The 17,683-nt window shown below is 35.4% G+C and overlaps 1 protein-coding gene across 2 annotated transcripts in view; it reads right to left on the minus strand.

The window, feature by feature from the left end:
* The window catches only part of HSD17B4 (hydroxysteroid 17-beta dehydrogenase 4), a 62,779-nt gene that overhangs the window by 21,627 nt on the left and 23,469 nt on the right, over window positions 1–17,683 (minus strand). For both annotated transcript variants that reach the window (XM_036403331.2, XM_036403332.2), the window contains exons 12-18: window positions 17,460–17,566; window positions 16,542–16,775; window positions 16,067–16,118; window positions 14,638–14,709; window positions 13,048–13,151; window positions 10,340–10,405; window positions 238–307 (exon numbers count right to left, since the gene is read on the minus strand). In XM_036403331.2, coding sequence (XP_036259224.1) covers window positions 238–307; window positions 10,340–10,405; window positions 13,048–13,151; window positions 14,638–14,709; window positions 16,067–16,118; window positions 16,542–16,775; window positions 17,460–17,566 — 705 coding nt within the window. The remainder of the gene's footprint in view (window positions 1–237; window positions 308–10,339; window positions 10,406–13,047; window positions 13,152–14,637; window positions 14,710–16,066; window positions 16,119–16,541; window positions 16,776–17,459; window positions 17,567–17,683) is intronic.

The following is a 17,683-nucleotide window of genomic DNA, read 5'->3' on the forward strand; positions in this document are numbered from 1 at the left end:
TTCCATTTTAAGTAAAATTCAAGCACCATTCCCCATCTCTAGCTACAAGAAGCAATGCTTCAAACTGAAGTGTCATGCAGAACTTATTTAATTGGTGACTCTAGGAACAGCTATAAAACAAGCACTACTTTTCCAGGTTGTGAAAAATGTACAACATGAAAAATAGATTAAAAATACATTTACATTATCCTTCATCCAAATGATATGACTAACACAATGGTATCCCCATCAGCTCACCTCCAAGAGCAGCAAAACTTGGATCCACATGTAAAGGATTCCAATCCCCACTCAGCCGATACAAGGCAGCCTGCAGAAACAGAGAAGGAGTCAGAACAGCAGAAGACACCCCGAAATTCATGACAGATTAAGAAACATATCACAAACTATTTTACTAGTCCTTACATAATATACTCTACAATAAGGCATGTAAAATGGAAACTAATTATTACTGTTTTCTTTGACAAATTTATCCACACTGTAAAACAGAAGTATATATATGAATTTTTTTAATAACATACGAACACACTATCATGTTCTTCCAACAACAGATTCATCTTATGGGGATCAGAAATATCATTTCTTTCTTTCCTTTTAATTTATTATATACTCCTCTCATAGCAGATTCATGGGTAGCTGACCCCAGCAGCAAAAATAAACAATACCCCAAAGTAACACTCCAAGCTTTCTAGAAGATTTTGCTTTGTGTTATATATTCTCTTTTGTTACTAAAAAAGTAGAGAGACACAGATTTAGTGTGTTTTATATACTGTGAATAAGTCTGAGAAACTATGAAGAATATGGCTGCAGTACTTCAGGTTTCTCTTCCTGTATAGCTTTAGCATTTTTATTATCAAATCTTGTATTTGGCTGTACATGCAGAGCAGCCAGCAGTTCATATTATGAGAGATATCAAAAGCCAACTAGTGCATATTTCTGTAATAAAACCTTTTTCTCTGGTCAACAGATTATAGTGAAATCCAGTGACTAAATGACAGTGGAGTACTCCCTAGTAAAAATTTCCCAGAAGTACAATGAAAATCAGTACACTACATTAACTAATGAAGATTCCAAGAATTTAGCAGCTTAATTATGATGACATATACAAATTGGACACAGATTTAATTGAAAAAATGCTTTTAAACTGAAAACAAATTGTATTTTAGTGAAGCACATTACTGGCCTTTAGAACAAATTGTCAGTAAAAACTTTTCCCAGCATTTTGAACTAGGACAATAAAAAATGGTATGTATTTATTTGAATGAATAAATTCTGTTTGGAGGAAAGAAGACAGCATATTTCTCAAAGAGAAGGATGAAAAAAAAAGATTCCCAAAAGTAAGACTTTTCCAATATATGCCCAACACTGTTCTTCTATCAAGTCTGAAGCAGACAGTGTAACTAGAAATGTTCTGAACTCTTGTATCATTTTAAACCACAATGGATGTGTTTTCTTTTTTAATCTGTTAATATTTGGGTAATTTTTCCACCTATCTACAGCTTTAACCTATCTAAGCTCTACCTCTTCTTATTTCTCATAGCAATTTTCATTGATACAGCAAGTGTTTTGAGCCTGAGTTAAGATGGAATGTAAGGACCTTGTCTCTGCTTTCTGTGAGAGGTGGAACCAGACACTAAAAACAGCAAGAAGAAAATCATGAAGTGCACCATAGCATTAGCATGCAAACCTTAGAAAGGCAACAGTAAGCTAATACCTCTCTGTGGCTGTTTAATATTTGTTTACTGGTTTTGAAACACTTTTCCCTTCAGAAAAAAAAGACAACATGGATCTGGAATTTCTAACTGTAGTTTTATCTTTGCCAAAAATGTGTATTTATTATAACTTTTTTTTCAATTATCTTCTAATGAATTGTATAATTTCTTGGGAAAATAATGAAAACTGGAAATTTAATACTAGTGTAAGACTGAAGCTCAGCTGGGTCTGTGTTCGGGATTCTGAAAAAGACCAAAGAGAGGGCAAATAACTTCCTGAATATGTAAAAGTTATAACACTATGAAAGACATTTTTAGTGAGAGACAGACCCATACTTTCTTTTCACACAAGTAAATTTAAATCTTAAAATCTAAAGAGAATTCTTCAACAGAATTCTATGAAATAGGCTATCTCCCTTCATTACTCAAGTTTTCTTTCAAAAGAGTCGGAAATCTAACAGCAAATTGCTACTCAAGAAAAAGTTGCTAGATACTAAATTATTAAATAATTGAGTGACTTTATAGCTAAATTAAAATTCTAGTGTCTTACTGTCATTCTTAAATTAATTTTAATTTTTACAAAAGCTATCAGGAGGCTGTTTTCACAAAGGAGCTTTTGCAATAAATTTTAATTCTAGCTAAATAACATTTAGTCGCAGTACTGGAAAATTCAATTTATGGATCATAAGAAAAAAGACAAATTTCTGTCTTAAGCCCAAATCTCAAATCTAGCTATGCAGCTGTTGCTTACTAAAACTGTAATAAGAACTAACTATTTATTTAGAGTGATAATAAGCACTACTTGGGAGACAATACTTGCACCAAATGGTTTTCAAATTTACTGTAGTAAAAAATACTTGTGCTTTGCTAACAAAATAAATGTAGCGGTTAGAAAACAACTGAGTTCAGAGAATTAAATGTGGTGAATGTATTTAACTAAAATTCTGATTTATTAATGTGGCAAATGATACTTGTCTTTTTGTATTTTCAATAATAACAGTGACACTGGTCACAGCTGGAAAAAACACAGGCAGAACTGAATAAAACAGTTACAGTAGGTTTTTTTTCAGATTCAGTGCAGCCAAATTAGGTCTGCCAACAAGTTGTATTTACCACAATCTTTAGTAAATCTTCATTATAAAAGCTACAGTCGACATGAAAACAGAACTGCTTTAATGCCTTGTTGGCTCTACATATATGTTCCTCCAGTAAGGACATTTCATAAGTGCATTCCATAAGTGCATCCCCCCCAGCATTCTGGGGGACAGGGGGGGAAAAAGAAAACAAAAACCCAAGCAACCAACCAAAGATGCATCCTTGAAAGATTACAAGAATCAATTGATGTAAAGCATTAGACTGAAGTCAGTCATAATATGGTTAAATTGCTCTCCAGATAATAACACAAACTGTCAAGTCTCATTTCCTAACAATTTAGGAATTCTGACAGATCACAAAAGAAAAGGCGATATCAAGCCTGTCGGTGCCAATTTTTCAGTCTCCCTGCAGACTGTAATAAAGGTCAGTGGTAAAGCTGATGAAAAAGGAAGCCAACTATCCACGTATCTTCCCTTCTAACTGGGCAGAAAAATACCTCTACCCAAAAGCTTACCTTACAAAGTGAAGGTGTGTATATATGAATACCTGAATGTATGGACATGGACACATACATATACATGCTTTTACAGATTATTTAAGACAAAAAGCAGTCAAGCCATCTTGTGAAGAAAACATCCACAATCTCATCTGCATGTGCCAATGGGCTCTCATTCACATTAAGAACAGGGAAAATTTCCAGTTAAAATGGCAGTGTTGATGTTTCAAGAACTCAAATTTAGCACAGTACTTAAGTAAATTCACTGTACATAAAACTTCCCCACCCTTCACTATTCATACATTTTCTATTTGTCCATATCAAATGTTTTTGAAATTTAGTATCAACTTACGTATTCCGACACAGACTTCACAGAACATTAGTCACTTTTCAGTAGCATGACAAATATGCAAGAAGCCTTTCCCTTAACAATGCCTCTCAATTAAAAAAACTACATTTCTTCATTTTGGGAAACTTCAAATGGATTAACAATTTTTACAGCCTTTATTAAGACATGTATAGACATGGGGAGGAAACAAAGTCAGTAAGTAATAACAACTTGTCAAAAAAATTGACTGCCAGACCTGTACCTTTTATTACCTAATACACAAAATTCTACCCTAACCCAAGCTCTCAAATATTTGTCAAAATTGCCATGATTAAACAATTATATTCTAATCTTCCCAACAAGAATAAACACAAAGGACTGGGGGTTATATAAAACTTGACATTAATAACAAACTTTCAAAGTAATTACTATTATAAACACTTACTATACAATAAGTACCATTTATGCACACAAGCTTCTGAACAAATGACAGAAAGCTTATCAAATCTTAGCATAGACTTCACATCCCTTTGTTTCGTTTCTATCATCCTTTCTCGTTTAGTACTTTTTCTTGTCATGCTGTCCATATTTGTGAACCTACATAACATCATTTTCTTTATCATGAAGCAAATTATTTATGCTATAAATAGAAAAAAAAAATCACCAAATCTCTCAGGAGGCTCTTTTGTGCTATTGCCTGAAATTCACTTAAATTTACACACCTTTAGGCAATGCTGTACTAGACTCTTTACAGAACAGCGTATAAACTAGAACTTGTTCTACAACCATATTTTGATGGGAACTATGTCATACCTTTCCTGTTGCACAACAGCTTCCATTTGCTCCTGTTTGTTGCCCATGCTGTGTGCATTGGTGTACACACACTTCAGTTGGGCTACTGATTCCACCACCTTTTTGTGAGTATGAAGACGTAATTCCTACCCTATGCCTCAAGTGCTTCCATGTTTTCTAGTACATGAATAACTCCTCTGTCTCTGCTGACACATGGATTCCATGTCCACTAAGACATCTTCCCTCAAATACTGTAATGAGGCCCTCATGCTTGTCTCTAGTGAGCCTGGTTTTATCCCTTCCCTGCTTCAAATCTAGTTTAAAACTCATTTAATGAGCCCTGCTAAATCCTGTGCAAAGATCTTTTATGCCTTTGAGACAGGTGTACCCTATCTGTTGACAGCAGGTCTGCTGTTGTGCAAACTGACCCATGATCAATCAAGCCAAAATTACGCCACTGACACCAGGCTGAGAGCCAGCTATTGATCTGTTGGGTCTTCCTGTTTCTTCTTTCATCATTCCCTAAATTGTCTAAAACCACAAATATTTACATATGCTTAGGATTAAAACACATATGAAGACTGCAGAATAAAAGATGGCTTTCCACAGGTAAGGAATTCACATTTGAACTACACAGAGGCTTGGAAGGGTTTTATCACACCATCTGCAGGCGTAAAGTTAAGCCTCATAATAATGGACCTACTGGCAACAGGCAGAAAACATTTCACAGTAGATTTTAGCTTAATAATTCATTAAGCATTCATTAAATGCTTCCCACACTCCTCTTTCATTCCAAAAATTCTTCCTAGTCCGTTTTTATTGTAAAGTCCACTCTCTGACCACAAATTAGATTTCTGCATAATTGTCTTCACAACTGCTTCCAGATACATTAGGAACTGTAATTTTAATTGAATTTGACACAGTAAAAAAACTAAACTCAGGTAGCTGCGGTGTGAGCAGGACTGCAGGACTGAGAATGACTCAGGAAGGGAAGGTGACTCCTGCAGTCTTAACCACAGGATGCTGATAACACTACTTCAAACAGGACAGGGGCCAATTATTTTCTCCTTTTTCAGAGAAAACAAAAAGAAACTGTATGTCTGAAAAAAACCCCAAAGCACTAAAAACCAGCAATTTCTTCATATCCTGTCAATCAATGCTGGATTTATACCTGGAACAGAAGGCTTTACATAGTTTTTTTAGATTAGTCTAGGTATGATTAACTGAATCTCTCTCAAAATCTCTGAATGAGTAAAGAATCATATTCACTTATACAGTGTATGTCTCTTGTATGTCTCTTTTTTATGCTGTAACTGTATCACATCCAGAAAAATCACCATCTCATGCTGTATGCCACTCCTTTAAACATTCCCTCTACAATTACAATGCCTCAAACATTTATGAACATTCTTGCTTTATAGATGAGAAACTACAAGGAGAAAAGGTTGTAAATGTCAAGCTGCAGAAACAAATTCCAGCTCTCCAATAGAAAATCCAAAGGCCTAGCTTTTTAAAGCACCTCACATTTTTGATGTACAGTTTACAAGCTCTGATTTCAATTTCAGCCTGTGATGCTCAGACATCCTCCAGGTAGTTCTACTCCCAAATTCCATCTTCCAAATTCTATTGTATAATCCTCTCCTACCAGTCACTGATTAAGGAGCAGCCATGCCTGAGTGCTTTGGGTTGTCTGTGTGATTGCGGCCCACAGACCGAAGTACAGAAACTCCATTGTCAAACTACTGCAGTTCCAACCAGTCTCTAACCATAAGATGATCTTCTCTCATTACTCCTCAGAATATAACTTGATGCAACAAATAACATAGGAAAACTGACTTCCTACACTGTCTCAGTTGACGCCTACAGCTTTTTCCTCACATGTAGAAGGAGTTCCTGATGAAGAGGGAAACAAACACACCATTCATGCCCAGCATCACTGAAAACATTGCACACAAAGCAGACTAAGACTACAAAACCCACAACCTTTACTTGGAATTTTTATCTTTTTAGATATCTCTAACACTTAAAACACTATCATAGTTTTCCAAATAAAAGCAAGTTAAAAATGACAGGATATAAATAGGCTCCTTTAACCAACCAGTATTAGGCTCAGCTTCCTCAGCTCTAAAGAAGAGTTTAAAAATTCTTGAAAGCAAGAATGGCCAAACTGCCTGACCCTGGAAGCCTCAAGCAGAAGTACCATGTGTTTGAGATCTCCAAACTGCATGGAAAAGTAGCTGTAGCAGAAATTTACATGTGATAACTCACATGATGCTGCATTGCAGACTCTTAAAGGGTTCACAGTTGCACATACACAGCTTATCAAAAGCATTACAGGTTGAGACACCATGTTTTTCAAAACCTGTAAAATGTTCCTTTTTACTTTTTTGTCATGTCTGTTTTTTCCTATTGATACAAGCAACAAGCACACAGTCAGAATTCAGAGAGGGAGAATGCTTTAGAGAAATATATGATACTGTTGCAAGGAAAGAGAATTTTTCTACTGGCGAATATTTTGTAATATTACTAGATGTTCTATTAGAGATGAGCTGACATTAACAAAAACTTGGAATTCCACATATTCCAGCTTTAGTTTTGGCGTATCACAAACAAAACGGGTAGCTTTCAGAAAAAGGTGAAAGAAAACAGAACATTAAAACTGAAATTACATGGTCAAAAATTTCATCTTGTGCAAGACTTAATACTTTGTGTTATACGATTTATTTGTTGTCACTATACTGTGTATTTCTGAATAACATTTCTGATACTTGAAGATAGAGAACAGATTTTTTGAAGAAAACTTGTAGAATATCAGAACACTGAGTTTTTCCATGAGCAAACAAACAAATCATGGAAAGTTCACAACAAATTCAAGACACCTTACTCATTTTCCTTCCTCAAAAGTGACTTGTATTATCCACTTTAAATAAGCACTGCACTTGTGTGTCGTCAGAAAATGAGTTCCCAAGAAATCAACATATTTAGGAAGAGAGTGAAAACTATATGCAGACAAGATTCTCCAGAGATACAGGTTATCCCTGCCTGTTAGTTTTCATTTCATTAGCAACTATTCCGCAAAATCTGTTTGATTGATTAATTTAAGCACCCAGTTTGAAAATTGTCAGGACAAAAGCTCTGTAACTACATTAAATATTCCCTATAGGGTTGAAATTGAATGATCCATTCCTTGCTAATGGCTAATAGTCAAACACCCTCTAGACATCCTGATCTTCTGTCAGTAGGTCTATTTAATTCAAAAGACTTATGGCAGTGTGTCTATTAAAGTCAAGTTCAGGTTAGAGAAAGAGAACAAGCTAGAAAAATACCACCACACATGCAAATCTCTACAGGGCAAGATGCAAAAATTGTCATCTAGTTTTTTGCAGAAAAATTCAAGAATAGAAGAAATATTTTATGTCCTTCTTCAGCAAGATGCTATTTTAAGCTTTAAAAGCTTTTAGAAGATCAGATACTTATAAATTTTTCTTAGCCACTTTTACCTTTAAGCAGCTTACATCATGGTACTGCAACTCATTCATAAGCACTGGCTGGAATTTAAAGAACTTCTCAGAAATGGGTACAGATCTGAGAGGGATAAACATATATTATATCTCTTGCTATTAGTCATTGATACCACTAACCAAAAGGATTACTTTATTCTGCCAACAGTCACATAGCACAAAGACGTGTCAAGAAATTGTAGGTGGCTGTACCCTCTCTTCTGCTGAACACACAGCAATGGGCAGAAACAGTTATTTAGGCCTCCATTCCCAGGGCCCTCCTCACTAAGCAGTGCTTCATATGGTCAGCAACATTCTTCCTCTTCGAAAAAACCCACTGCAGTAGAGTTAGAACTGAATAAACTTCAAGGTAACCACAGTTGTCATCTCCAGTAACAGACAGGTATGTAAATGTTTCTAAATTATGTATGGAAGTCTATTTACCAGATGGTTTACTATACAATCATGATATGAAAAGGGAAAAAATGCTAATTATGAAGACCAGCTTAGCCATGTAATTATGGTAACACAAAAATTGAGTGTCACAACTATCACTGGACGTAAGTAAAGTTTAAGTTAAATCAAAAGCCATCTGCAAACTGATTCTTCCAGTCTGTTTTATACTCTGTACCAATTCAGTAGTTGAATGGCAACAGTCATTTCTGCCAACACACTTTTCATTTAAAAACTAAGACATTCAGAAATTTCCAAGCAGTTTGTGTGCCAGCTTCCATTTTTTAAAGAAGATTTTGGGCAGTTATGTGTCATTCCACAGACACATAAATGTAAAATCTTGGTAAATGTAAAATATTTTCTCAAGCTGTCCTTCTCATCGAAGTCTGTATCTGTACATAAAGTTCCCAAGTGCTACACGTTCCCCGCTCCTGTACATCCATCCTGTCATCATCATGAAACACAAATGCTACTAAATAATTTGGTAGAGAAGCCTTCTAGTGATTATCAAAGTCCACTGGCTGTGGCTCCTCTAACTTCTAACTAGAGAATAATTATCTTTATAGAGAATTACCACATGTCAGAGTAGATCTTAAAGCAAGTGAAGTAGCTACTCCCTGCTACTTCTTTTATTTCCAAGAATCAGTTTTGCAATAGCAAGTTTCCCAACTTCTGTGCTATAGTGTTTTATTACTATCTTTTATCTCATGAACTTCAAGTATTTTGTGCACAATAACAATTCTAGACATATGGGTTTAAGGCTCAGAAACTAAAACTACCATATGAAAAGGCAATCATAAATACCATGTGAAAATTGATGAGCCTGGAATCAATTCCAATATAATCATGCAGCGGAGAGTCTTTCCAACATTCAAAATAAATAATTCTAAATACTGAACCTTTAGGGATGCTGTATCTCATCTAATAAAGGGTCAGCTGCTAGAAAGCACCTTCCACCACATTTAGCCACCTGCAAGGAGAAAAGTACTCTCTCACCATTCCCTGGTCCTTGATCACCTTGCCAATTCTCAATGAAGCCTATTGAAAAGAATAGGACACCTGTACCTCCTAGACCAATCCTGTGAATTTTAGGATGCAGCCATTACATCAGTGACATAAACAAAAATGCTGATCTTGGGACTCTTTCCCAGTTGACGTGGGGAGGGCTGACTTGGACTTCAAGCATAAAAATCAGCTGGATAAGACTTAATTATTCCATATATAATCAGAGAGAGGCTAAGCAGATATTGCAATTAGCACAATTCAGCTAATGCTCAACATTATAATTCCGTCTTCCAAAGCCACAGCCACCTGCCACAACTAAGTTAATTTTGGAAACAGCACTCTGTGTCCTAATGTTGGTAGCTCCAGATTTTCCTTTCTTGGTTGTCTGTCACCTGCAGGTTTACCTTGAGAGGAGGTTATATTACTTTGCACAGGTTTCTGCCTGGGGAAAGCAGGTGCCTGTGAACCAGTGGAAATGCAGACAAACAGAAACCTATCCGGACAGCGTCTGTCAGTGTTTCAGGTTTCCCTTGACTCTTCCTACTACACAAATTTGACTTTTTTAAAACTGTGAGCCACAAGCAATTCTTTTTTTTTTTTTTTGTCACAATGTGTTTGTTTGCACAAGGTGGTGTAAATTTCAGGAAGCCTGAACCTTCTTTTCAAAATTACAACAGAGTACAAACATTCATCTCCTCCTTCTATACAAAATTTGTAATAAACAATTATAAAATTTCATCAGTCTTAAGAAAAGAGTGTTTTACACAGTACATTGACATAAGCTAGACGAAATTTTAGCTTTACACATACATACACACACATATATACACACATAAACATAAATTAGCAAGTATAAATACTAAGGTATATCAGAAAACCTAAACTATTAGTTAACATCATTTAGCACTCCTTTCTCCAAACAAAACAAAGATTTCCACACCAAAACAACACAAAGCTTTACCTGATCAGCTGTTGTAACATCAGAAATTACAGCATCAGGGGGTCTCTGGGGTGGAACTGCTGTTAACTAAAGTACAAGTAATAGTATTATTAGTATTTCACAGCAAAAATCTTTTATCCATACCTAATGCCAGAATATACCAGTTAGTTATAAAAAGAAACAATATTTACCAAATTGGTAAGCTTCCTCCTATCCTTTCTACATTTATAGACAAATAGAAAAAAATACTTAGTCCAGAAAACATCACTCATCAAGGTTAGCCTTACAGAGATAGTGATTCTGAGGTATCAGATCCTGCCTACAGTTACATGATTCACCAGATGTGTTTGATAACATTTCTTCCAAATTATCCAAAAAAAGCCAAGCAAGAATTATTCACTCAGAAAAAAATACCTGTCTCACAGAATAGTAAAATGCTTTGGAACACATAAACAAAAATGAAGCTTTTAAAATAATACTTTTAGAGGTACAATGAAGAACAAAATAATTTACTACCACACGTGTGGACTCTGTTTCATTACTTTTCACCTTAATGAGCTTCCAGTGCCTTTTTGTTTTACACTTTTTTATTTTACTTTTTCTTTTTGCAATTACATGCTGCATATTAAGCTCCACTTTACTGCAAAAAAGCTGTTCCTTGTGCAATCTACAGCTTCATAGTTCAGTTTCCAAGATGTAAATCTTACCAACATACTGACAGAGAACATCTTAGATCATAACATAAAGTACACCATAACCAATTCAAGCTACTAAACTAGCTGAAATAATTTTTTCTCCTCTAGTCCTTGTATTTTCAAAACAAACAAAAAAGTCCAGAAAGAAACTAGCATAAGCTCTAAAATGAAAGGAAGCAAATTGATTCTCACCTGGAGTCATTTCCCTTATCTTAGTTTGTGTAAGGTCTTTACCAAAGGAAAGAGAAATAAAAAGAAACCAAGTGCTTTGTAGTTTCATGTCTAATAAAAGCAAAGGCTCTTCCCTGTTTATTAACACAGAGCAAGACCACATCTTGGGTGGAAGATTTGATAAGCACTCCTCTTGTCACTTCAGAGAATCACAGTGGACCTACACAATCAGCTTGATGACAAGAACATTTCCTAAACATGTTCTCAAAACAAGCATGATTTGCCAATCTATTTCAAGCTCATTTAAAGAAGCTCAGCTTTACCTACTAAGTCATTAAAACCAGCCAACGTGAATAATCAACGAAACCCCTCTACCCACAGGTCAAGAAACCCTCAGCTCGAGAGGAGAACATGACTCACACAACACACTGCTCACCACAGACCTCAACTTGGAAATCTGCTCCTCTTGACTTGCAATACAATTTTCAACTGCAATAAAAGTGTTAAGTGACAAAGAGACACACTACAACATGTGTCTGTTCAGCTTGGGATTTCTTTTTTCACAGAGGGGCATTGAAACTCTTTTTAATTGGGAATGTCTGCAAGGAAAAAGCAGGAAAATTCACCATTGGAAAACTAACCTCTTGCATGCTGATGCCTCTGTTGAAATTGCTGTATTTTTGTCTTAGTGAGACTATATTTGGGGGATTTTTTTAATCACGGGAAGGAGCTGCCTGAAATAGTCTTCTTCAAATGTTAAAATATAAAATAATGTATACAACATTCTCACACTTCACTAAATAGAGTGAAGAAACTGCAGTTGCCTGAACTGCAATGTTTTATTAAGAAGTGCCAGAGCACTACACTGGAACTCACTGATGTCATCACAATAGGTTAGCCTTGAACCACAGGGTTTTTTACATGCGCTGCTTATAAAATGTGATTGCAGAACAATTAAGGGCTCCTTCAAAGACTTCAATACACTGTCTGCAACAATTTCCTGTGATTTTTCTATACCACAGAGAGGCTCTTTAAAGTAGCAGGCATTTCAGTACCTGATTTGTAAAGTTCATATATTGTAAAACTTCTATATAATTGATACAGGTTTAAGTAAAAAAAAAAAAAGGTAAGTTTACATGCAAAAATCCCAAAGAACATCACCTACACTATTTCAGACACATGAAACCTAGCTATTTCATTATTAATGTTCAAAACCACTGAGCTTAACATACCTTCTCATTCAACTTTTTATTACTGTAGTGCCTAACAACATGAAGTCACAGCTGATGCTGCCCTCAAACACAGCATTGAAGGGGACGTCAGGCACCCAAATAGCTACCTAAAGCATTTGACATACGCACTCTGTGTTCATGTGACAATGTTTGCTACTTGCTAACTCTCTGAAAACAGAAAAGTTCAGGTCCAAACTATAATGCTACTTCTCTTTTCCTCTTTATGCTTTCCAAGTCTCTTCCATACTAACACAAAGATTTAGAAAGAGCTACACCTAGAGATCTTTTCTAGAAACTGCAAGCTCAACCCTAATACTGCTTTCCATTAGGATATGCTACCATTTCAAATATCTCAGTGTAGGAATATTTCGTCTCTGTAATGTTTATCAATTCACTTTTCTCTCTAACTCTCAAAACAAAACCACTGGTTTCCCAAGACCTGAACAATACCTTTTCACTCAGGCTCTGCAGTGAACAGAAGTATTTAAATTCCATTTGAGTTTGCTCAGCCACGCTGCTTAAATGCTAGTTTATACTTCCTAGCTCATATAGCTAGTATTTTTCTTGCAGTGCTGACAGAACTCTTTATGTGTTTGGTGTTTTTTTTAAATATGGATATGTGTGGATTTACCTTGGCCTTTTCTGATGTTCGTTTTCCACCAAATCCTCCAGCTCCAACAAAAAACAAAGAGAACTGATTATAACACACGAGGTCCTTTCCACAATAGGTATTCACTAAAAAACAAAGAAGAGGTAGGTCATATATGGTCCTCAATCTCCTTTTTCATGCAACTAGCATGTGTTGTTACAAGACATAAGTTCAGATGGAAACTTGACAAAGCTTATTTTAACAACTGACAGTGGTCACACTTTCACACTGCACTGTTGGAAGTCACTTTCCTAGTAGGGAAGACTAATGATATGTTTCAAATAAATTAACTTTATCTATTTGAAAGCATTAAAATTAAAAAATGAGAAAGTGACAACATTCAAAGTGCTAAAAAATTTGACAACACAGAACTGAAATTAGATTTATCTCAGCATCTCAGACTGTATTAATTTATTTAAATATGGAATTGTACCATAAAATATTATGTATTAAAAGCTACTGAAAATACCCAATGTGTTAAATAGATTATGAACTCATACAAAAAGTGGTACTAGCACCTTGTATGAGAAGAGTTCCAGAGTTCAAGGTCACCCGTTTCTTCTTTTGAAGAAGCTAGACTTCTTACACTGCACTGAGATTCAGCTTCCTACTGCGGCTCATAGCTATTTCACTCCCTTACACCTCAGACTGGAATTCACAGAACTGTTTTGTTAATAATTTTAATTTCCAGTTCTAGAAGAAATTTAAAAACCAGAGACTCTGCTCACAAAAAGAACTTTTGCATGTTGCAGGAATAAACAGGCTTCATATTAGCCCAGTGTGAAAATGAAACACAGCTATGAGGAATGGTCAGTAAAAAACCTTTTACAGTTTTATCTGACCACTGAAGGAATAAAAGGTCAACAGTGATTGGAAAATCACAGTCTATAAACCTACTCTTTCTGTCTAATTTCCCGAAGGACCTTGGCATAATCACACCTAATGAGAGTAAGATTCTGGAAACTGCAAGTTATCAATTTCTGGAGACATTCTCATCCTCTAACTTGGATTTAAAAGCAACTAAATGGGTTTTGTTTAGAATAAAATAATGCAGACACATAAAAGGAATGCAAGATATGCTCCTAAAGATTGATGCTTTGCAGATGGGTCTACATAACATACTGATATAACATAATTAACCTTTGCAAAACCACCCACAAAAACACATGCAAACATGCAGACACACACCCCCTTCCTGTGGGTAGCAGGATATAAATTGGCTACCTTCAGGCAGGAGGAAGTACTATTATTGTTAAAACCTTTCATCTGTTTGCATACTGCATTATTCTACCTACACAGGAAGAAAGTGTTCTTATTTCAGTATGCTAACCACCCAAGAACAATTACACTTTGATCTGTTTGCATGGTGTATTGTTCTACCTGCACAGGAAGAAAGTGTTTCTAATTCAGTAGGTTAACTGACCAAGAACAATTACACTGCCACATCCCACTGAGATTTAAAAAGCCAAAAGTCTTCTCCGTGGAAGGGCTGGCAGTTATTGGTATAGCTAGTTAAAAATGAAGCCTAATAAATGTAACTGCACCCCCATCAAAAGCCATAAAACATTTTACCATCTATTAGCAAGACTGCTCCAGATCCTTTGTCCAGAATATCTGCAACAGTTGCAATTGACCTTAATTCTCCTGTAAGAATAGAACATGGACACACTGTAAGGTTTTGCTTCAGGAACAAAGCCCACAGCTCACTCTTTACACTTCCTTATTAACTATCTTACTTACTAACTTCCTTACCTACTACTATCATTATTGTTGCTGTCATTATTATTATTACTGTAATTCTTATTATCAACATCATCATAAGCATTGTAAAAGTCATATTAATTACAATAGTCCTGACTATAAGAACAGCATCTGGGAATCTTTGCAAATCTTGGTTTGAAGATCTGAGTGTTGTTTAGCTTGGGGTCTTTTTATAACTTCTGGGGTTTTTTTAAAATAGAATTTTGCTGTAGTTCATGTATTCAGAGCTAAGCACATCACTCTTAAGACTCAAACATATTGCTATCTTCAAAGATAGATCCAATCATTTAAGGACTGTCCACAGATTTCAGCAGGGCTGAGGCATCCACAGTCCTACAGAAGGGAAGCTCAGCTCAGAGCCTGGGCATAGGGGTCCCTGAAATTTGTCATAGAGGTTACCACTTTAGAGACACATATGTGTTTATAAATCAGCCTACAGAATGCAAAACCAAAAACCTTTATGAAGTCCTGGCAATTCATTACTAATCATCAGACTTCTTTGTATTAAATATAATTTTCAGATAATTTTTTGTTTCAACAAAAAAAATCTGCCATTTACTTGAGGCTTGCAATTGGTTTTGGTTTTTTTTTTTTTTTTTTTTGCTACAATCCCAAAAATTTAATTTTTATAAACTCCAAGTGAGGAAATCCAGACACATGCATGTCCTGAATTAATGTAACAAGTAACTCTCAGATACTGTAATCTGGGAGAATTCAGCCATCTCTGAAAAGAATTTGCTACTGCAGTAACTAATGCCTTGAGAATTTTGACAGAAAGAAAAGTAATTGTTATTAGCTTCCTCATTAGGATGTCCATTTGGTTTTTTACATACATAGTTTAAATCTTATCCTCTTACAGGCACACAGACACAATCAATGCTGAAGAATTCTTAGGTAAACATCCCAAAATTTTTATGATACAACCTTACTGAAATGTTTTAAAGTTTTGGTAGTTAGTATCAAATTAGATGAATAAACCACAGGTATATAGTGCATTTGCTTGTGGTATCAAAGATGATGCATACTTTACTAAGTACACTGTAGAAAAGCAACACCTGATCTCAAAAACACAGTTTCAGAATTCGTTCAAGAACAAACAGGTTGCCTCTCTTTTCCCCCACTCCTAGTAAAAAGGATATGCAGTACTACAGTTTGAAACAAAGCTTCTCTACTTCTATTTACAATATGGCTACAGGAACTGTTGTCATAGTGAAAAACACATCAACACAGAAGGACTGACCTGAAGTTGGTAATGGTTTATAAAGCTCCAGATATTGCTCACCATGCAGCATCTATGTAAAGAAAGACAGTGCTGTAATTACAATTAATATATTGCTTTCCCTCCCAAGTCAACATACAGCTATTTTAGAAAGTGTCCAGAGCAAACAAATTTAAAAAACCCAAGTTTTATTCTTTTGTTTTTATAATTTCATCCCCAAAATGTTTTCAAATAAAGTTTTAAGCTTTTATGGTTTAAAAAAAGAGTAGTGAACACAAAGTAAAATTGAATATCAAATTCATCATACATCTCATCATAGGAAGATGCATTATACAAGTGAAGTAAATGAATCATTTTTTAGGATGTAAGAATACAAACCACTGAATTTTTAATTTTTAGAACAAAAGGAACTTAACAATATTACAAAAATACTAACTGAAGTCACCTTTCAGTTACATGACACACAAGGAAAATTGGCTACTTTACTCTTCCATACCCTTGCAAGATCAATATTTAGTCCTGAAAGAGAAGGAACACCATCAAACATTGACGTCTGAGCAGGAATTACTCCAAAGCTGGGTAAACAGCAGAATTCTTCACTTCCTTCAAAGAGAAATTTTAGGTGGTCTGGATCCTTAGTTGACATTCCCACACCAAGTGCATACAGAATAGGCTCCAAGTGAGTGTATTTATACACGTTGGTACCCAATTTGCGGCCAACAATACTTGCCTGGAAATAAGAAATCAGCATAAAATAAAAATCAAAACCAGTTAATACTGAACTTGCATTCTTTCTGTAATTCTTCTATCAAGCCTGATGCCTAAGGATTTTCTTTACAGTCACATGTACACATAAAGTATGAGTAATAAATACACCATAAAATATTAATGTATTCATTGCAATACAAGCAACCCAAATGCAAGGCATTATACCTTGCTTCAAGCAATCTACCTCAAAAATAAATGGCATAACGTGATATAACTGCACTCTCAGCAATGCACAAGATTTTTTCAAAAACAAACCACAATTGAAATAATTAACACCATAATAAGACTGAAATGAGGGAAAATTATCTATAGAGAAGGAGCCAGAGCAAAATGACACTGCCCAACAACACCCTAGCTCTGTCCCTTTTTGAATAATACCCTAATTAGAGATGCTTAACAGAACTTACAAGCACCTAGATTCTGCATTATCCAGTCTATTCAGCCCCAAGTTCTCCTATCATCAATAGGAACAATAAAGACTGGAGTCTGGAGAGGTTTTTTATTCTGCTTCCTCACATCACATTTTAAACCCCACCTTTCTTTTTTGCAGACAGCAAGCCAGAGTACAAGTTGGGCAGCAACACTGGTCTCTCTGCTCAAGGTTTTCACGCAGCTTTGAGTGAATCTAGTAGACAGATGTACTTACTGTGTCAACAGAAGAAGAGACCACTGATCCAGAGCTTGTTGAATTCATAGAAATATTCCCTTGAGATTCTATCTGACTTAGAGCATCACTCAATACACTTATGGACTCTAGAGAAAGGAATTGAAAACTCACTTTTAGAAACCATACATGACACACTCCAGTTACAGACACAAAACACACACATCAATCAGCAAATGAGATATAGCCTAGTATTTCTCAGTTCA

Source organism: Molothrus ater, chromosome Z, assembly GCF_012460135.2.
Source record: "Molothrus ater isolate BHLD 08-10-18 breed brown headed cowbird chromosome Z, BPBGC_Mater_1.1, whole genome shotgun sequence".
Taxonomy (NCBI): Eukaryota; Metazoa; Chordata; class Aves; order Passeriformes; family Icteridae; genus Molothrus; species Molothrus ater.